This window comes from Centrocercus urophasianus, unplaced genomic scaffold (genome assembly GCF_019232065.1).
Source record: "Centrocercus urophasianus isolate 14NV4802_14NV808 unplaced genomic scaffold, USGS_Curo_1.0 seq_34, whole genome shotgun sequence".
Lineage (NCBI taxonomy): Eukaryota > Metazoa > Chordata > Aves > Galliformes > Phasianidae > Centrocercus > Centrocercus urophasianus.
In genome coordinates, this window is record NW_024884911.1 from 3,499,127 (window position 1) to 3,521,227 (window position 22,101).

Genomic DNA, 22,101 nt, shown 5'->3' on the forward strand with positions numbered 1-22,101 from the left:
ACACAGCTGAGATTCAATAGGTGGTGTTCTCATGCTTCTTCTCCCTACATCATCTACAGAGGACATCTTCTGTCAGATAATAGTGCCAAAGAAGTCAAAGCCATCAAATAGAACTCGTAAGAACAGGCTAAAATGGAGCCACTCTGCCTGGCCACAGCTGCTTGGCAACAGCAGCATCTTCACGAAATACAGCAGGCAGAGCTTGGGGCACAGAGATGTCTCCTTAGGGGAGGTGAGCTCCACGTTCCTAAGCACAACCAGGCCTCATCAGCTTAGCTCCCACACCGACTGAGCTCATACCACTTATCTTCCCTTCCTTCCCAATTTGAGGCTGTATGGATGGCGATTCTGCAAGAACAGAAATGTAATTTTCAAGGCTTCAAATAACGAGAGAAACAGCCCTTGCAACTCAGTTTCCCAGAATATGCTACTGCTGTGCCAGACAGATTTCTGGCCCCTTGCTCATAAATTTAACACGAATTAATTGCCACATCTGTCCTGATTTTCAGGAGGCACGTGGTGCCCCCTCCTGGACAAAGCTGGCCTGGGAGGCAAACCCACTGCTGCCCCAGCCCTATGCGATGTGCACCTGACACCCGTGGCACTTTCCCTTCCAAGTGCCCCCCCTGAGGCCTCACCTCGTATGCTTTGCAGTGCAAAAGGGAAAGCGTCCACTACCTCAACTGAGCACAGTCCATGGAGCGAGGTACCAGCAGGAGAATGATGTAACAGGAGTCATGCATGGAAGAGCTTTTCCCCCCCAACTCTTTTGGGTCAGTATTCTGTTTACTCTGTGCATCTCCTGGAGAATAGCTTGTGCTTCAAGCTTGAATTGATTGTTGTTTTGTGCCCAGCACAGCACTCTGTAGGCAAGGTGAGGCCTGCTGATACTCATGCCATGAGGGGACGTAATTTTACTCCCTCTGGCTTCTTTCCCTGTCTCCTACATAGAACTTTTAGGGAGGGGGTCCCAGCAAAAACAAGGAAGGAGTTCCAAATATGCAGGGACTGGCACAGTAAAGGGCTTGTTCCACGCTGAACTGAACACCACTGAGACACAGAGAGGAGAAGGGCACAGTACAGGGGAACCACTGGGTCCCAGCCCACGTCTCAGCCCAAGAGCCCATCACTAATGCCCACTGCTCCTGATCCACTGCTTTGAACCTGCACTGACGCCTGCAGCTGGCTGCTCTCCTTCAGAGCATCTTCGCATCCCTTCTCTCTCCCTCGGTTTGCCATCAGTCCTGTGGTGTGTGCAGAGAATCAGCACAAATGTGTGTGGGAAGGGGGTGGGCGTTGACCTTTCTTGGTGTTTTTAGTTTCTTTACCTTTTCGCTACACTTTCTGATGGTGGATGTGAGCTCACTCACTACCATATCCACACACTTCAGACTTGGCTCCTTCAACTTCTGCACCTGCTTTTTCACTATGGCTTCAAAAGCGAGGTCAGGCGTGAAGAGACCCGTTCTGCATGGCAGGGGCAGGGTGGGAGGAAGCAACAAGGAAGAAGAGAGCGAAGCAGAGAAAGAGCAGAGGAGGAAGGAAAGAAGGAAGGAGAAGGGAAAAGAGAGAAAACAAGGCAAAATGAGAAGTGAGATTTTGGTTCACTCCATTAGCTTACTGAACCAGGTGAGCATTGCTATGGGGCCTGTTCACTGCCAAGTATCAGGAGAGTCTACAGGCAAATGGATGTGGCAGAGGGAAGGAGGTGGAAGCAAGTGGGCTGGTGAAATGGTGAGCTGTGAAGAGCAAGATGAACGGATGGCAACCCCCAGGGATCAAATGACCTCCTCCTGAAGAAAAGCTTGTTCAGATTTTAAGCTGCTTGCCACGATGAGCCACTGACTCTTTCCTACAGGCTCACCATGCTTCATTTCCCCTTGTCTCAGGCATTTCCCTCTACTTCACACAGTGGTTATCCTTTCCATGTAATTCCAGGCCTGCACAGGAGCTAGGCTAAGACTCAAAGGTTTGTCATCTGCATCTTGTGCTGGCAGGAGGACTGAATGGAATGGATATGTCTCAGATTCAGATAAAACACTCCATTTACAGAGCATCATTTGCCTTACTCGCCTTCCTGGAAACAGATAACTCCTCAGTAAGACCAGATGTAGCCAGTGCTTAGGAAATACAAACAAGCTACAGGGCCTGCACAGTTGTACAAAGCATGTCCTGCACCAGCCAACCTATGGCACCAGACCCAGTACAGGCCTGCTGAGGTTTATATGGAGGTATTCCATGGCACTGACACTGTATGAAGAGCTCTGTATCCTCAGGGGCTTCACTATGGCAGAGCAGAAAGACCACAAACTGCAGTCACAAAACAACACGTTATCTTCATTTGAGACTATTACTGCATCCAAAGATGTTTCTCCAGCACATCTTTAACACTTGATAGCTTCTACCAGGTGCTCTCTGGGACACAATCTCAGTTACTTTTTTAGCACAGCATAATATAGTTATGAGTGCTTTCAGGGGGATGATGTGCCTTTGATATAGGAATGGAATCCTGCTCTTCCAAAGATGCAGCTCCTAGTCAAACATGGGGTGCGTACAGCTGACAACTCAGAGCTAATTATAAACACCACTGTTTAAAATCAGTTACGTACCTCTTTGTATCCCTATAGACAACATCTGCAAAACCCCAAGCAACACCACTCTGATAACAGTCTTCAACATGCTATACGAACAACAGTAATCTGCCTTTTAAGCAGCTAAGAGGTTTAGAGTACACCACAGGACTCAGCTTCGCCCAGCAGCCTCTCGAGCTGTCGGCGCAGCCCATTCAGAGCAAACCCGAGGTACTCCTGGAGCTCTGTTCACACCCTCAGACCTAGCAGCCATTCCTACATGTCCAGCAGCCTGCTAACCCAGCACTGTGTGCACCTCTCTGAAGGCCAGGCTCACAGGTCCTCACACAAACAAACAAAAACCCACACAACCAAAAAAAATATATATATATAATAAATCACTGCCTTCATATACCTAAGTACCACCTGAATGATGATATTGTTTCCTGAAACAGAAAACTGTAACCATGACTACTAGCACACACAGCAACCAGCACTGCAGTCAGCCAAATTCTTAGCAGTGGGATCAATGCTAAAGTGGAACACTGATCCTCAGCCTTTGCCATTCCCCCTTCACATTCCTGTGGTCTCTTCATCCCCCCCTCATCTCCCAGCCTGCTGTACCCACCACCTGATGACCGGAGGAACCTGCTGCTGTCAGAACAGACAGTCCCTTCACTATTAGAATCATCAGTAAAGAAGGAACAAAAATGATGAAAAGTGGGAAATGTATGGAAGGGGGCAAACACAGACAATGAGTGGGAGATTTTGAACAGTAACTGATGGATGAAGAACAATCCAAGACAAGTTTCAGAGGGCACAAAAAGGAGAGCCCTTCTGATCCAGTTAGCAGGCAACTCTGGATACTTGGCAGCCTGAGGGCCTGTGCTTACCTGTCACCAGGCTCTAATGGCAATTTTCTGGGTGCTCCCCACAGTCACACACCCCAAGAAAGAATAGCAGGACAGAAAAAGAAAGCTCCTCCAGCACACTAGAAACCTGAGCAAACTCCCTGCGTCTGCTTTGCTCTTCCAGGCTGTCCCAGGGGCAAAGAGAGTGTCTGCATGCCTGAGCCCTTCTACAGCGGCTCCGGGCCCTAAGGGCTAGGCATCTCTGCAAGTGATGGCAGCTATCACCACTTGGGCACCTCTCCCCACCCTTGCAGGGACAAGGTAGCTCCAGACACTCCTGCAATGCCCATTTACCTGCACTTGAACAGCCCATGGCGATTCCAGTCTCCAGTGCCCATGCTCCCATCCTAACTCGAGTGTCTTTTCACCAGCACCCAGCCCTGGCTGAAGCAGCAAGCCATGGCTGAGAAGAATGGCATGTATCTTCCTATCTTGCTGCTTTTCAACCCCAGCCTCAGAAACAAAAGCTTCCACATCCAGAGAGCAGAATTAAGGCAAGCTCCTTCCCCAAGCTCCGATAAATACCAACATGAATCTCAAATGATGAAGCCTGGAGCTCTCTTGAAGAGCCCAAAGGTGGATTGACTTTCCTAATTTGATCCTTCTCAGCCATGTGCCGCTCTTCCAGAACAGGATATGGACCAAGCCAACCAAAAACCAAGCCAAACACCACAGGAACGCTTCCCCACAACCACTGTAGCCTCTGAAGTTCAGCCCCACACACTCGGCCAGGAGCACTCTGCCCTGATACTAAAGGCTTGTTTGGGATTAACCCTCCTACTTCTAAGAGAGCAGAGGGAACAAAATTTAAATCCCAGTTTCCAGCTTGGAAAATAAACTCAATCTAAATTTAAGTCAAATGCGACCCCGTAAGAAATATCCATAGCTTAGGAAGGGATCAGGAGTCACATGCTTGGGACTGGAGGCACAGAGGGGACATCTCCAGTATCCCTCTGCTCTGAAGCATTTCAGGAACAAGCTCACTGCCCACGATTCACAGTGCTTCCCTTTCTGTTTGGCTTGTTGGCTGGATCGTCCCAGGCTGGTACCGCTCAGGTCTAGTCATGCTGAGGAGGTGGTCAGAAACACCGAGTGCCGCTGCAGGCAAATCCCTGCCCCGGTCACAATGCTGTGCCGCAGCCAGAGAGAGGGGTGGAAGGTGCCAGCTCCATGCTGCCTCCAGTTACCTTCTTGGTGCACTGTCTAACGGTATTGATTAACTCCGAAATAACCATGTCCACGCATTTCAGGCAAGGCTCTTTAATCTTCTTCACCTGCTTTTTCACAATGGTCTCAAAGGCCATGTCGGGTGTGAAGAGACCGGTTCTAAACACCCAGGGTAGGGGACAAGACAAGGCAGGAGGGGGGGGAGAAGGGGCAAGGAGAACGTCAGGTTACACACGCATCTCAGACCAGGCACCACCACCACTGAAACCCCGCACACAGGGCTGGGAGCACTGTACCCCTCAGACCAGTCCTGGAGTCCAGAGAAAACAGGGATGCTTGGCACCTCCACAGAGGAGCACGGAAGGGCAAAATGGATCCCAGCTGGACAGCAGGCACCAGACCCCAGTCACCTTCCCAGGAACAGCAGGACTCAGTGTCTCAGGACTGCACTTTCTGGCAGTTAACCTTCACTGAGGGGGAATGCAACTGTGTTTGCTGACTGCGCCCTGGGACTCAATCCCTGGGGCTGCTGGGTCGGGCACTCTAATGCTCCCCCCTCAGATCTCCAAAGGAGGTGGTGCTCAAGGCTAGCAACTGTTTTGGATGTTGGTAAAAATGGAAGCATAATGTGAAAACCAATATTTAAAAGTCAGTGAAGTAGCAGTATGGGCTTGCATCCCTCAGTCCTTTCTTATGTAGAAACAAAGAGGGAGAAAACTAGTCACCAAAGCCGTGTTACCTTTGAGGCTTCTGCAATTTTCACATGAAAACAGAAAGCAAGCTACTTCGTCCCTGTTCCCAGATTCAAACGACCAGGGTGTCCAAGGAACTTCTCTCCCTTGTGGCTGACCTACCGTACCTCTGAAGTCTTCAACTCCACTGGGAAGGTCTAGAGGTATTTACAAGACTATGCAGCCAGTGGTCTGCCTAGTGCATGATACGTGCCTGATACCATGGATGTTCTTGATGGCATAGCTGATCTCCCGTCGCAGCTCCTTCTCATCAAACTCCATCTGCACCAAGAGAGTTTTTAATCAGAAACTGGCTGATGTTTGCACAACCCCAGCACACGGAGCTTTAAAAAGAGGTCCCACGCCAGTATCATGTGACAGGTGAATGTTAGCCTAGATGTTGGATGCAGAGTCCAGCCATAAAGCTAGCATTGCCAAAGCAGACATCTTGGACAAAAATGAACAGATAAGAATAGCTAAGGGTCTGCATTTACAGGTGCCAATCTTCCAGCAGCTCCCAAGGAACTACTTAGAGATAAAGCAATAGGATTGAAGCACTAGATTGCTTTCCAAAACAAACTGTTTTGTCTCCTGAGGCTTAATGTGAGGTCTTGGCAGCTGCTTTCCAGCAAACACCTCCAAAAGATTTAAAATTCACATACAGAATTGCATCATCTAATACAAGGCAGGCTCTTGTATTACACTAATAAGGAATTTAAATGAAAATGGAAACAGCAAAGTGCAGAAGATGGGGGAATATTTCGGCTCTTAATGTTTCCAAACAGACAATAGAAGTTCTTCTCTATCACTTCTGATCAGGTTGGTATATTTGGCCATCCAGGAAACCTCATTCATAGAATGGGTTGAAAAGGACCTCAAAGATCAATAGTTTCAACCTCCCTGCCATGGGCAGGGCTGCCAGCCACTAGACCAGGCTGCCCAGAGTATTATGAGAAGGTTCCAACAACAGAAACAACCAGAAGTAAAAATAAGGTGACAACATCAACTACTGAAAGTCAAAAGAGGGGGAAAATAGATGGTGAAACATGTAAAAAGTAGCAAGAAAACAGGAAGGAAAAGGGGAAAATTAGCAAGAAAGGAGAGAAAGAAGATCTCGGCATACAGAGAAACACTACCTTCACCAGCTCAAAGGGAAAACGTTCATGGAAGATGCGGTTAATCCTGGCTCCTCCTGACAGCTCATAGGTATCAATTTGGTCTCCAGAGCCTTCAATGCGTTTCTCAAAGTCCACAGCAAACTGCTGGACCATCCTAAACAAAGACAGAAAGCAGGAAGTAGAAGACACAGCTAGGCAGTCTTTCCCAGGGAGGGACACGCAGTGAAGGCCACTCACTGAAGCAGAGCTTTGGTCTTGCGAGCCGGGTCGTCAGGACGAAAGTTCTTGTACTCCTCCACCTCCTTCTCAATGGAGAGAAGCTGGCTCTGCAGCTTGTTCCGCAGCCCGGGCAGGGTGTCACGGATGTGGTTGGTCAATTGCTGTAAGGGAAGAAGGTTTACGATGAAACTGGGAGAAGTTTTCTATGTCGCCATCCCAGAATAAAGGGCACAGTGGGCAGCAGTTCTCAACTGGTGATGGTACCTGGTTCAATACTTTCTGCAGGTAGGGGGTTCCCATACGATCAGCCATGTGTCTGTAGGCTGGGTGGGAGAGAAAGAACTTCCTCTCTGCAGCCAGAGCTGCCTGAATGTCCTTCTTGCCATCAATGTCCTTCTGACTTCTGTTGACTACACCAATGTAACCTGCAGGAATGGGATTGAAGATCAGGCGGTTGCAAGGATGAAAATGCAAGTAGGGCTCAGGCTGAGAAGGAAGCTATCCAGGAAGCAACACTGCAAATGGGACATTTCAAGGGAAATACGTTAGGGACCAAGCAGAAGAGTTTAAAACTGGAATTGCCTCTGTGTAACTCAGGGTCTGGAACTCTGGTATGCAGGACAGAAGTGTCACTATGCAATTGAGCATTAGCTTATTGATTACTGTTCCCCCAGTCACAAAGAACACCCTATTTCCATTCAAACTTTTCCTTTCGCATCCTTAGGACAGGTATTTCATTATGGCTGTGCACAGCAACCAGCACAGAGGCCAGTGTGATTTCACATGACGCACTACAGTAATCTCATCAAATAAGAGAACTGGGGGGGGAGGAAGTATCCCATTTTTGCAGCTTGCCTGCAATGAAGAAAGTAAAGGTAAGAGCATGGGGTTATGCTTCTGCTAGCACTACCTATGAAGATACAAATGCCTAAAAGTTACTTTTTCTTAAGTATCACTCGTGCCTATTCCTCAGCTTCTCAATTCCAGCTTGGAACAAAGATGGCTTAAGAACACATCATGACAGATGTTCCAGGAACACTGAAGAAAAGGAATGAGACAAAGATACCTTATACAAGAAAAATGAAGGAAGATCATGCACAAAGCGTGAGGAAACGTACCTCTGCGAAGAGGAAGTAATTTATTCTCTAATACATCTCTAGCATCAGTTCCCTCGTCCATAAGATCCAGCTTAGTGATGACTCCAATGGTGCGTTGCCCTTAATAAAAAATAGTAGAATATGAACACACCTGATCAAGTAAATAACTGTGTAATACCTTCCTTTGTTCAGAAAGCTTACAGATTGCCCAGCTTGGCTACTCAAGGGCTCTTGAGCTCAAATGTCACAGTTCCCATAAGAGCCAAGAGGTCACAACAGCAGAACAGGTAACAGAGGTCAGTTCTCAGCCATACCCTGTTCAAACACTCATGTGTTTTACCACAGAGATGGATTTTAGGGAAGATTTTCCTACTTTTCTCCAGGCAGAACACAGATGACCAAAGTGAAGGGAGGGAAGCCCTCAACCTCTTCAGAAACAGGGCTCAAAATAAAGAAATGGGGAATAATACAATTTCTATTAGAGTAGCTACTAATGCTCAAAGCCACCTCTCAGAAGGGCATACGTTGTGAAAATACCACCTAAAACAATGGCCAGGAGACTAAAAATGCTGAGTAATCACAGCCTGGAGAATCAGGCTGCTGGTTAGTAATGCCACACTAAAACAAGAGATTTACCTTGAGGATCCACCTCCTTCGCAACCTTCAGGGCATCAGAATTGGCCAAATCAGAGTTGGCTGGGGATACTGCCAGGATGAGGCAATTCTCTTTGGTGACAAACTGCATGAGCATATCTCGGATCTGGAACTCGATGTCAGGGGGCTGATCCCCCACCGGGACTTTGGTCATGCCTGGGAGATCCACCAACGTCAGGTTCAGGACTACACAGAGGAAGCAGGAGACAGCACAAGTGAGTGTTAAGGTTGGAATGTTCTGGTCTATAAGGAACGTTCATAGCTTCAGTGTATGCTTTTGTTATGCCTAAAGTTTTTCAATTCCTTTTTGTTAAAGTTGAGCAAGAACTATTTGCTAACCGTTATTAGTTGTATTGTCAGTGATTCATTTCCCCAAAGAACAGAGAGACTGCAGGTCTTTATAGGAAGGTCCACACTGATGCAATAAAGTCTTTTAAGACAGAAGTTTCTGCACAGGCATCAGTTGTCTCTAATAGTTCTGCTTCTAACCAGATACTTCAACTGGCAGGCAAACCCTTCTAGAAACATGGCAGAGACTGGCAGTGTGATGCACCATAGCCCAGGCATGTGGGGATTTAAGTCAAAAGAAAGTACATTCACATTCCATTTCATCTTCATTCTGTATTTACATTATGACAGAACAGCAATCTGCCTCATCTATCCTCTGACTTCAGAGACTGCATTAAGACTCACCATGAGGAGAATAGACTCTGAGGTTGATGGGCACTGGGGAAATCCCTTTGTTGGAGCCAGTAACACGATCCGTTTCAGCCTCAATCTCCAAACGGATCTCCTCAAAGTCTGTGAATTTCTTTCCTTTGCAGTGCAGGAACTCTCCATATTCTGTTGGCACAGAAGCAGAGAGTCAGAAACAGTCACACGAGTGGGAAAAAAAAACACCTCACAGCCAGAAGTTTAATAAAATGCCCTGGATTGAAAAGAAACACAAGAACAGCTGAAGGGATGAAGTGTGGTAATGAAGGGTCTTTCTCCCTAGATCCTATGTGGTTGACAAAGAAATTACTGCAGCCACAGTTGCAACAACATCTGAGAGAATCCATAAGCCCAAAACCTTCCCAGTCCAGCTCTGGTCTCAGAGTTTGCATCCTCACTCTTGTTCATTCAAGAAATAACCTAAGATTTTATTGATATTAAGCAAGCTTAACACACACCTGCAACTTCCACAGATGGACTGGGAAGTACCTTTGTATTCACAAGAACTTGGAGCAGCTCTGTATTAGGAGTAAATAACAGTTGCATGACATGATGAGAACTGACTCAAGGGAGTCTCTAACTAGCAAAAAACCCTTCTGGCATGGTTTTGAATTGCTTGGTGGGTTTTTACATTCGTTTTGGTGGGGCTTTTTTGGTCTTTGAATACATTAGCCAATTCAAGAACCCTCCATTTCAAGTGAAAAATCCTCACAAGTCAAGTTGTTTCCTTACTGTAGACTAGAGGACTGTAGTAAACAGGTTGGGTCCACCTGACAAGGGAGGAAGAACACCCTGAAACAGTCACTTGCCAACTCCTCAATGAGATCTCATGCTTGAAGGCAACAGCAATGAAGGCGCTCCGCAAGCAGCAGCCAAAGTAGTGAGCAGCCCTCAACTCCAGTACAGAACTGCAGGAATTCCTGTTCAGATCCCAGCGTTCTCATACTTGAAGTGCACTAGAATCATCCCACCCGCTTATTTCAGGGGCTATACGCAAGTTCCTCTAGTTTTTGGGTCAAAAGAGTCACAGCTGCACAGACAAAGGAAAATCATGATGAGTGTCTTCATGAAACGCTGCTTAATTCAAACAAAAGAACCGAGAAGCGCTCTCTTCCTGAACACTTATTGCATCAGATGTATGAAATAAGACCTGTCAGGATTAGGATGGGAAGCCAGCAGCAACCACAGACACACGCTGCATACCTGTGCTGGCGTTCACCAGCTGCAGGACCAGAGGCCTCCTGGTCACGATGCCAGAGCCACGTGGCAGAAAGTCCCTGAAACGAAAGAGGAAATTTCAGATGAATGAGCGATCGTTTCCTTCCCTGTCCACGGCTCTTCTGTTTCTATGCGCACTCGTGGGTCCCAGCAAGGCACTCCGGCCATGGGTCTCATAGAGTCTAAGGCACAAAAGACCAAGTGCCCTTCCCCAAGGAGGACGGGCCATTCTGAAGAAGCCCACTCTCACAGCATGCTCCCACTCTTTCAGTTCAGGCTCTTTCAGATGAAGTTCCAGGCTAACAGGAAAGACCAATTAATACCGTTATATGTATGCATAGAGATTATTATCTCTATGGCACCAGGCTGAGAAATTGAAGCAGAGACTGAAAACTACCGTGCCTTCTTTTGACAAAATACAATTACCTCAGCTACAACAAACTCACCCACACTTTGGGGTGTCGCAGGACACTGCTGTTACAGCATGCAAACAGTGCATCACCTATTTGAAACAGAACAGATAGCAGTCAAAGGTTTGCTTCCACTCAGGGCTTCTCCCAACTAAGGAAATGCAAGTATTGCCAAGGAGAAGCAGCCTCCTAAATTGACAAGAACCCAGAAGTTACTGTTCTCCACGTCATTTCAAAGGAAGGAAGCCTTCTGTTACCCCTTCCCTAATGCTGACTTCACACCCACAGGCAACAAGCTCTCCTTTGCTTTTTCTTTTTTCAAACCCCCTGGCTTTCAGCAAAGCCAGGCACGCTCACCACATCTGATGACCTTGCCAGTCTGTGGCCTGGTTTCCAAGTACTCAGCTGATTCGTGTGTCTCTTCACAAGTCACCATGAACGCGATTTATTTGCTTCCCTACCTACTGGAGAAGCACAGCTCAGAACGTGCTGTCTGGGGCAAGAATGTCACCGCTCTGCCTGCATTGCTTGCACCCCGGCACAGCCCTCCCTCTACTGATGGTGTGACAGTGCCTAACTTTGCCAATTCAGTAGTAACTGTAGGAAAAGAAATCCACGCCCCTCAGTGTTCTGCACCATGGCCTTACCCTGCACAGCCTTAATACTGACAATGGAAATGAAGATTAGGAAGGAGCTTTTGTGTTGTAATACATCAGGCAGTGAGCAGACTTGATTTCAGCCTCTGGTTTCACCACTGATTGCTCACGTAAACCTGCAAGGAAGTAGGAAAGCACGTGCATTTCCCTCATCCTCAGCTCTAAACTGAGTACTATAAAAGGATGCAGTCATTTCAAGTGAAAGGAGAGCAAGGAGCATCCTACAACCTCTAATGTTTCAAACATATCTCCTGCAAGTCACTAAGCTTACTGCAAAGTGACCTCTGATAAAACTCTACCACAAACTGTAACCCATTCTCGTTATTTCAGACTTCCAGAAACATAAGGAGTTAACTGGGATCTTTCATTTGTTTTTCAAATAAATACAGCTCTATTTTTTTCCATTCCAGCGGGATTAACCCTGGAATCTTTGAGGCATTGCATCATTCAGGCAGTTTTCTGCTGTCTCAGCTCCATTCCTATGGATGTCTGTGGTCAATATGTGACAAAGTCCTACTCTTGCATCAGTTCTTTTAGCATAAGAACAAATCCAAGCTGCGCTGATTTATTGTTACTTTACTGTAGGTAAGAAAAAAGCATAGTTATACTACAAATTTGCTTTCTTCTGCACTAAGGCACTACTCTAGCTACTGAGCTCCAGCTTGCAGCATTACATTTCACCTCACTGTAGGAAAAGCACTACTTGCATTTATAAGAATGAGTCCTTTAGGAATTAAGATCCCCCTGATGATGTGCTCCACGTTTTCCCAAAGCTTTCTGCTTTGGTCCCAAACCCGATTTCTCTGTGGTTTTTGTCACAGCTCCAAGCAAAGGCGTATGAGAAAACCTCTGCAACATCCAGATCCTGGCATCAGAGGAAACTGAAACCACACACTGCACCAACCGAGTGCCTTCCAGGCTACTGCAAGGTAAAAAAAAACAACAACGTCCTCACAAAAGACACAACACTAAAAAATAAAGAGGATTTGAAAAAGTCAGAGTCATTTTTCAGTCAGCTTTCCTCTGAACAGCAGACGAGATACCAGGAGTACCTCTAACAGAACAGTGACCATGAAGCCAACGTTTCTGCTTGTTATCAACCCCATCCTTTGACATACTAATCGACTACATTTTAACTACGTATTTCCCTTTGTAGAGTCATTCATCCCAGAACTGCACACTGTCTAAGTTCAATCTTTACATAACAAGGTTACCAATGGAATTTTCCCTTAGTTTCTCACCATGCACAATTCCATACTATCCAGTTTTGGGAGCCTGGGCTTGCCGACCTGCAGCATTGTATCACTGCAGTTATGTTAAAGTCAGTCAGTAGAAACATATACACAGTTATTTCAGGAATAAAGCCACATTGCTTCTCCTCCAGGAAGTCTCTTCCCAGTGAAACTCAAGGTTAATTACCCAAACCCGTAACAATCAGCTAAATGAGTTTTCTTAGGGCTTACATTCTGAACGTGTACAGTTTGATCCCTTCTATAAGAAAACTAAGGTGTTCTTACCCACAAGCTACTGAGACATACATACAGTTCAGCTTCCAGGTTTTCCCTATACTTGACCTATAGGAGCTCCAGCCAAAAAGCTTTACAGGTATTCACACCCATCATCCCATCACATCCACATTCTTTCTCATTATTTTATTCCCCATCCTTTCTCTTTGCAGTCTCTGGAACAAACCCTTCCATCCTCCTGCTCAGGCTAAGCCTTGCAGATCAGACTCTTAAAAAGCACAGATCCATAAACTCTATGCCTGCTCGGGTGCCAGGAGAGCACGCTGTACAGCAGCCTTGCTTGCCCCCTTGCAGCAGGCACAATAAATTGCTGCTCGTAAACAAACTATAACAAAGCATATGGGGCACGGACAGCACACCCAGCCCAGGGTTTTGAGTCCTTTCAGCAGCCAGGAGAATGGATTTCTCCTGAAAGAGCAGCACCAAGTGATGAAATGAAGCCAGAATCAGGAGAGGGATACATGAGAGAAGGACATGCCAGCTGACTTGGGCAGACAAGAGCAGAAGGGTTAGATAAAGCAGCTTGTTCCATTCCAGCAAGGAGACATACAGTAGGAAAGCTGGGAGTGGGGAGGGGAAAGATGGAACGCGTCTTTGGAGATAACATGCTGCAGAACTGGAATGCTGAGGGCAGCAGGGACTTCCCTACCAGAATAAGGCAGCCTCCATCACAGCACCAAGAGCAGCCCTGCTTCATATACCACTATACAAGATGCCATGCCTGAAACTCATTAGGCTACCAGTACCAATTGTTTGTCATTTACTTTGTATCTTAAGAAGGAAAAGCTTACTTTATTTTCCTGTTTTCTTCGTAACATGCAGGGATGATGTGATAGCATTTTCTTTTCCTGTGCCTTTAAGGCAATAACATCATCCTGTTCCACTTCCCAGTGCTAAGTTCCACCCAGGATGAATAATAAAGTAGCAACTAAAACCGAGGCAGAAATGCTGCATTTAGGAAATAAACGCTTGATCTGCTTATCTTCCATTTAGGTACAGACTTGAAAATCCTCCTTAAGACACTGAGGCATCACTTGTAAGCATTTTAGCTGGGCTCAACGAGCTCCATTCCCCAAACTGACACTTACTGGAAGACTTCAGTGCATACACTTCCTGCTCCTGGTAGCTAAATTCTGGTCTGACTGGCAATACATCTCCCCTCTAAACCAGGGCACAGAAAGAAATGAAGATGCAAATCTGACAGGTCTCGGGCTGAAAGTGTTCAATAAGGGAAAAGACCTGGGAAGATGCTCACTGTTCTATTATGCACTGCTCATCTCTGAAGTACAAACTGCATATGTTCTCAACTGGCTCCAGAGCTACCTCGGGGCAAACCCAATCACATCATCCCTTGCAGCCTTATTTCTATTTTAGTACACAGAGCTGCATTAAAGTACAGATTTGGGCTGAAAACTGTATTAGTAATACAGTAGTCAGAAAAACCACCTGAGGGACAGAAAGCAATCGAGCAGCTACTCCACAGCAACACTTGGACAAACCCCAAACACACAGATTCTCAAACATTAAGGCAGTCTGAATGTCATGTAATAAATATTTATTATGGAGGCAACAAGGTCTGAGGCTTCCATACTAGTTTTTTAAATTAAAGCCAGGCAATCTATATGATAATCCTCCATGCATGAGGTATCTCGGCATCCTACAGAACAAAAAGGTGCTATTAATGACAGAACAAGCAGATATTCATCAAGTTCCAAGGTTCATTAGGTGACTCACATGGCATGGAGCATCAGAAGTTACAGGTAACGAGGATCAAAGATATTGATAAGACACAGGAGGGGACCAAATTGCTTGTGGCATTCAAGATAGATTAGAATCAAAAAGAACTGATAAATCATAAATAACAGATGGTAGCAACAGAAGGCCCTGGCAGTCCATAAAGGAAGCAAGTCCATATTACTGTCCTTTCCTCCACGTGGAAGACAGACTCAGTGGTTCTACCACCACTTGCTTTACCCTCCTGCAGGGATGCTGGGAAGATGTCTGTAGAGAGCTCAAATACAAAACTAATCCGGATCCAGATCCACCAATACAGCATTCATGTAGTTTGTTGTCAGTCCTTTGAGATTCTTGGATTAGAATGCACTAGAGAAGGTAAAGCCCCAGTTTAAAAAAAAACAAAGCAGCAGCTTATGAAGACATAACAGGAGTCCAAATAACAAGAGAATGAACATCATCTGATCATTTAATTTCCATTTGATTTCTTAGTAAACATCTGCAGACAAGGTTATTAAAGGATGTGATTAATCTCCAGTTCAGATTATTACTTTCAGACAATTAAGACTCACACAGTACCCACAGTTTCACATGGCTGTTCCTGGCTTTTAAATCCAGTATTTGTTATTTCCTGTGTCACGGTGGCACTGAGGGATAACAATTCAACCAGAACCTCATTGCACAAAGCACTGCATCAATTCACAGCATGAAATACAGCTTCTATCCCTATGGATTTCACTGTCTGGCCACACAGATCACAGACACTCCTGCTCAGGCCTAGCACCAGCTTCACGTCCTCCATCAGGTCTTAGAGTTGATCACTTACACATCCAGATCAAGATTCCTTCATTAACACCACAGCACAACACATGACGAGCATCCCAGGGTCATCAGGACCTCTGACTGATGGCTTTTCTGGTAACGGCACTGGATGGCAACACACACATCCTGATGCAGGCTGCATTTCACCAACTGCTTGCAAATCTCCCCAAGCAGCACTTCATCTCGAAGCACAACTCTACTTTCAAGCACTCTTACTCCAGCACGTCTTAAAGGAAACCTTACAACTCCTATGCAACACACTGCCCACTGAATACCTGTAGGGCTAAAGACATCCACTATTAACCTTACTGACTGCTAAAATGCCTCAGAAATGGCAGCAGCTTTCCACTTACAGAAACACTTAAGCCTGGGGCTCCTTTGTGATGGACTTTGCTTAGGCTGACCAGAAGGCAGAAGCTTAAGACAGGACCTGCCCTTGGGAGCACCTTCCTAGCCTGATCCTTTGAGTGCCTTGGAAGCACATGCCCAAGCAACACCATAACTTGTCATAAACCCAGATGTGGGGCAGGAGCATGGACAACTGTTCTATCCTCTGCCACCCAGTCCATTAGGGGAAGGCTGCCTTACAGATTCAGTCTTTCCTGCCATCTCTGTGCCCTTTACAAGCTCTTACCTTTCCCAGACAGAAGTGCTACTCCAACAAAAATGCTGGATTGTCCAACACAACCAGAGTTCAAAAGCAGGTGCATCACAAACAGAACTACCCACCAACCTGCTGTCTTAACAATGCTTTCCTGTACATTTAGCTTTCACTCTTCCTTTACACTATATTGTGCAAACCTAGAGAGGAGTCCTACAGAAACTGTAATCATGCATTAGATCCCATTCCTAAGCAGCCACATCCTTTTTGGTAAGGTTAGCACTTTTAGTCTCAGAGATTTAAGCCAGGGGATGTGTTATTTATCTGCCAATCTCTGCAGCAGACTGAGAGTCTAGTCTTGACCTTTAGTGAAAGAAAGCAAATCTACAGGCAGTTGATGTAATGCAAGTATTTCTTAAGAGCATAATTGACATTTGTCACACAATGGGTATATATAGAAATAAACATCTATTGTAACCCCCCACATTCTATCATACTGGCAACGTTATTGTACACAATAATTCATTATTCAAGAAAACAATTGTGAAAAATAAAGGTCATGCAATAGTTCATGTGTCATCACAATATATACGTTAACAGAAGAGAAGGCTTCCCACTGCCTTGTACCTTGAGATCCTATTTACAGCAGTGCAAAGGGAGGTTAACACTATTGTGCTGACTTACAGTACTTGCAGTTGCTTTAGCAATCCTAGCTTTTCAGCAGCATCCCCACCACTGAGCCACTTCTCCCCACACAGCAATCCAGGCCAGCAAGCAGGAAGGGCTGAGCAGCCCTCTCCACATTTTGCTGTATACAAGGTGAGCTCCAAGGGACTGCATGGTTGGCTGGGTGAAACCTGGCATACAGCAAGCCCAGAAAGTCAAATCCCTGCCCTCACAAACACACACAGTGGTGAGTTTTGTCTCCCTCACGGCAGGGACTAAGTGCCAGAAGGACAGCAGACAGGCTTCCATCTCACCATGGGACACAGCACAGCCGCCCAGCTATTGATTTAGATATGCAGAGACAACAATCCTGCTCTGTGCCATGTCATCATCTCGAGCAAAAGTGTGCAAAAAAAGACCCACAAACCCAAAACACATCTTTCCTACAGAACAAAGCCACGGGTACTGAAATAGACTGTGCCACTTGGGAGCCTCTGGGAGAACACACGTGCCTTGAGCAGAAGTATCAATTAGAAATGGGTTTCACCACACAGAAGACATCTCTTGAGCCAGACGTGGGCTGAGGGAGCTCAGACAACACAACAGGAGATAGGCTCTGAACAAACACTCCCCCGTGTCACTGATATTTCAGCGCTGGTGGCTGGGTTCAGCCCTGAATCTGCTCAAGCGAAAAAGGAAATCGCACAGTAATTACAAGAACATTTGCTTTGAAGAGGCTCTCTCCCTTGCCACCCCCTGCCCCCCTCCATCCCTTCCAGAGGACACCAAATTCACCTTCTCTGGCTTATCTGACTGCACAGACCAGTTCCCAAGACTCACTGCAATTACTGCCTTTTTCATTCACTGCTTTCCACATCTCCTTCCCCTGCATTTCACTCAGCCCCTCTCCTGCCTGACTCCCCGCAGGTCTCTGAAAGCAGTGGGATAAGAATGTTTTTCTACTGTTTGTTTTCATTTGAATCCTTTGGGCTGATTTCTGTTTCGCTTCGCTGGCTTTGGAGAACATCAAAATTTGGAGAACAGCTGAATGCATTATGTTGAGTCATGGCTGCACCACAGCCTCCGTGCACAAGCTGCGCTCTCATTGAGCTACAGAGCTTCAAGGCAGCACTCTCACATGGCAACACACACCCACAGACCCAGTATTCCTACAGCCCAGGTACTCCACTTTCCTTTGATACCCTGTGTGCACAGCACAGCCAACAGGCAGCCCAGGGATTGCTGCTGTGTGCCTGAAGTGATTCCAGGGAGGCCCACACACCACAGCTTTATGCTAAGGGTCAACAGCAGGATCCAGCCCTGCTTTTTAGATGAACTGTAACTGTGTGTTTTAAGATGACCTGAAGGAAAGGCAGAGATGTTGCAACACTCTTTTGATGCATCCATGCAAAAAAAAAAAAACAAAACAAAACAAGGGTTAACAAATTTGATCAGCTCTCTGGTTCTGCTACAAAGCACAAACCAAGGATTTGTGGCACTACAGCCATAGCTCAGTTTATGTAATGTATAATAACGTCCTCATGCATCATGAGGTGACAGAAGCTGAGCAGACAGTTTTTCTGTTGCAGAAGGTCATGCTGCTCCTGCACCCTATCTGTAAGAGGGGAGGAAGCACACAAAGAAGGGAACACCTTGGGAGGAGGCTCACATGCACACAGACATCACCATTTTGCTGGTTTTCCACTGAGCGCTTCCTTCCTACCTAGAAATCTAAGCTTTCCCTTTCAAGAGTCATCACTGAGGCCTAGATGGGCAAATACTTTCAGAAGATGGGATTTCAAGCAGCACTTGAAGCCTCTGTCAGAAAGATCAACTTCTTGTCCTTGCAGACACCATAAATAGCTTCCAGCTTTTGCTAGAAATGCACACCTAGACGGAGTGGTTAAGCAGGAGCACAGTTCATCACCTTTGCCATCTTAATTGGAAGAAAATCTGCGCAGGATATGCAGTTACAGCTGTGTATGCTGGAATGCAGGCTTCTTTTCCAGCTATTAGTGACCAAGGTCAATTCTTTACTACCAAGTGCCATGGAGGGCTGTGACCCAGGGAGTCCTGGCATGCAATTGCAGAGCCTTGTGTTATTCCTGCAGAGGAAGCCTGCAGTGGGAACAGATTGGATCCACGTGCTTCTGCCTGCTTGTGATCCCAGACTAGATAGATAATCCCTTCATGGGCTGCTGCTCTACAATTGCAGTGCAGCAGCCAATCCAATCTGAGAGCCAAAACCAGGCCCAGGGGGATAATTCCCCTCCTACTTCCCAACAACACCGTTGAAATCTACTTGTTTCCATAGAAACAAATCAGTTTTTATGTCCACACGGCTCCTGACTCCCTCACTGCCATGCATCAGCGCCAAGCTGCTGAGGCTGATAGATTTCATACAAGTGTCTACAGCCACAGGTCAAGAGCTTACAGGAGAAACAAGGGGTATTCCTACAGCATAAAAACCATCTCACCCGAGACATCATTCGCTTCAGTTCCTCTCCGCTGGGAGAGAATTAATGAGTAATATCCTTCCCCTCCTCCATTTTGAGGGCTGACTTATCTGCCAGAACCCTCCCTGCCACGCTCCCGCAGATGGGTTAGCTCGGAGCATGAGAGGGAACAAAACACAGGTGGGAAAGGCAGGCAGGACACTCCAACACCTCAGGTGCGCTCGTGAACCAATTTCCTCTTCGTATTTTTGCAGGTAGCAGCTGTAAAGGGATTTTCTTGTTCAGAGGCTCTGCATTTTACTGAGGAGGATTATTTAGAGAGTGGTACAGCCTATGGTGCAGCAACTGGTCTCAAAAAGTCACTGCCCATTATAGCAAATGCCGCAGTGACTGTCAGCTGCAGCAGACCGAAGGGAAGAGTCCTAAGAGGCTGCAGAATCACAGTGCTGCTGCTGTGCTGCTTCCCCTGGGATCTTTTGGGTAATAGAAAATGAAGTCCTGGATCTTGCATGCCTTGGGATATTCAAGGTGAAGAAAAACGAGCACTGATTCTACGTGACAATATCAGGAACTCAAGGGAAAAAGCAGCCCAGCACATCCGGAGTGGATGTGGCAGCAAGAATTATGCATTCGTGGAAATCACAGCTTTGATTTCAAGGATGAGAATCCCAGCAGGAAGAAAACAAAGCTCATTTCACTGTAGGGTTCTGCATCTTCAGTTCATTTAAGAGCAAGAAGCCAACCCAGCCAGCCCTGCAACAGCATCCAGGGGAACAACACCTACTGCACTGCCTGGGTGCAGGACTCCATGGACAAAGGAAATCCAGCACAGACATGCTGCGCTCTCCATCCCAGCAGCTGCAGAACACGCTTTGTATGCCTTGATGATTTTTCTCCATCATCATATGGAAGCGAGTTCATCTTTTACTCCCACTGAAGCACACAAATACTAGAACAAAGTCACAGACAATATATTCTGCTATACATACAGCTCCACCTGCGGGGCATTATCCCCGTAACAGCCCTGCAAGTTTCAGACAGCAGCCTTCAAGAGGACAGTTCTAGTCATTAATACCCTAAAAAAAAAAAAAAGAAAATCAATCCTGCTCAGTCCCAGTTGTAGAAAAGAAATCCAGTTTTTACAGCCACAAAAGGTAAACCCATGACCCAGCATCTTTGCTTGTCTCCTCAAGCTGCGCTGATCTGTCATCATTCCGCAGTAGCATTGCTCTGCTTTGGCACAAACAAATCTACTGACAAATCCTGGCTTTGCCATCACAGACAGTGGCAGCCCTTTAAAACATGGCCTGCACAGCACCTGCAACTTGAACAGAGAGGAAACAAAGGACAAGCTATACAATGAAACTCTGGGACAGGAATGATGAACTGACGGGAAAGCACAGACACTGCAACCCACTAGGATTAACACATGCTAAAAACTGATGAGCAACACATCAACCTTTCTATTTCTCCACCACCAGTGTCTTAATCTGTCCTAGCTCTCCAGAGTCCTGCAGCAAAGGCTCTCCTGTGCTGGGGATCAGCAGCAGTTCATGCAGAAATAACCAATATTGATGCTATGCCACACATGGAGACTCCTGATATAAAGAACCTTATCCTCTTTTTGCCTTTCTGTCCTTCACAGAAGGAAACTGGTGCAGTGACAAAAACACCACAGGTTCATACTAAGTGTCATCTTAGATTTCTTGTCAAAACTCCTTCACCTCTGGCGTCCTGGTATTTGCTGCAAGGAGAACAAATATAGCTCAAGGCATGTTCCGTCACTGCAGCATGACACTCCTCCACTCCCAGACAGTCTCCTCAGAGCCTGAATGCCACAAAAGGCAGAAAGAACTGAAAAGGTTCATTGGAAGAGGCAGAAACACTTTGAGCCCACTATTAAGAACCCACAGAAGCTCTATGAGGAAGGGGGTGGCATTTCAAGCCCTGCTGTACCATCACTGTCCACATATAGGTGGTGGATGTGTACCATTGGATGCATGTACCCTGAGAATTTACCTTGCCGAGGTAAGAGTGCTGGGAGCAGGGAGGCAGGCTGGTTCCCTGCTGGTGGGTCAGGAGGGAGGGCAGTTCTGCATGGTAACTGCATCATTTGGCCCTAGCACATCCTGACCAAGGTGCACAGCCACCCTGCAGAGGGAATTTAAGATGCCAATACATCTCTGCTGTGTGGAGAAGTATGCAGGAACAGTGCCAAGCTCCTTGCTATGCACTGCACCTCTGCAGTTTCAGATATAATTAGGATCACCCTGGCTGGAAACATGGTGCAGAGATGCTACTTCTTAAGCTCTTGAAGAAAAATAAGTAGACTGATTGTTACCACGGCCAGTGCAGAAGCATTAATTTCTACTTTAAAAACCACTGAAGACATCTCCATTTCCAAGCTACACCAAAAACAAAAGTGGAATCAAATAGACTAACTCCTAGGAACCCATATACCAAACCAAAGCAGCAGAGCCCAGAGAGTGGAAATGCACAGCCTGCCTCCTGATTGCTGTGCTGATGCAGAAGATGCACCCTGAGCTTCAGCACTGGAGCTGCAGCATCAGCTTTGCAGTGTGACATCCCCAGAGGATGTTCTGCAACTTTTTTGTATGCTGGTCCCCTCCCTGCCTCGAGCTGTACCACTGCTGCAGCAGACCTCACAAGGCCATCACCATGCTCAGGCAATTCCCAGCTATTCATAGAGGAGCTTCTATTAAAAGTAAAAGCACAATCAGCTTAAGAAATATCCAGAGATTACTCTAGAGATCACAGCAGCCAGAAAGAGAGAAAAATCTAACGTGCTCCATTCCCACTCAGAGCAGTGT

General features: G+C 46.4%; 1 protein-coding gene across 7 annotated transcripts in view; it reads right to left on the reverse strand.

Moving 5' to 3' along the window:
- The window catches only part of DNM1 (dynamin 1), a 59,675-nt gene that overhangs the window by 29,290 nt on the left and 8,284 nt on the right, over positions 1 to 22,101 (reverse strand). For all 7 annotated transcript variants that reach the window (XR_006170873.1, XR_006170872.1, XM_042830711.1 and 4 more), the window contains exons 2-10: positions 10,385 to 10,458; positions 9,161 to 9,310; positions 8,450 to 8,653; positions 7,835 to 7,933; positions 6,981 to 7,141; positions 6,735 to 6,877; positions 6,516 to 6,651; positions 5,594 to 5,661; positions 4,669 to 4,807 (exon numbers count right to left, since the gene is read on the reverse strand). Coding sequence is in view for 5 of the 7 variants with exons in the window: in XM_042830711.1 (XP_042686645.1) it covers positions 4,669 to 4,807; positions 5,594 to 5,661; positions 6,516 to 6,651; positions 6,735 to 6,877; positions 6,981 to 7,141; positions 7,835 to 7,933; positions 8,450 to 8,653; positions 9,161 to 9,310; positions 10,385 to 10,458 (1,174 nt within the window). In the remaining 2 variants the exon portion in view is untranslated. The remainder of the gene's footprint in view (positions 1 to 4,668; positions 4,808 to 5,593; positions 5,662 to 6,515; positions 6,652 to 6,734; positions 6,878 to 6,980; positions 7,142 to 7,834; positions 7,934 to 8,449; positions 8,654 to 9,160; positions 9,311 to 10,384; positions 10,459 to 22,101) is intronic.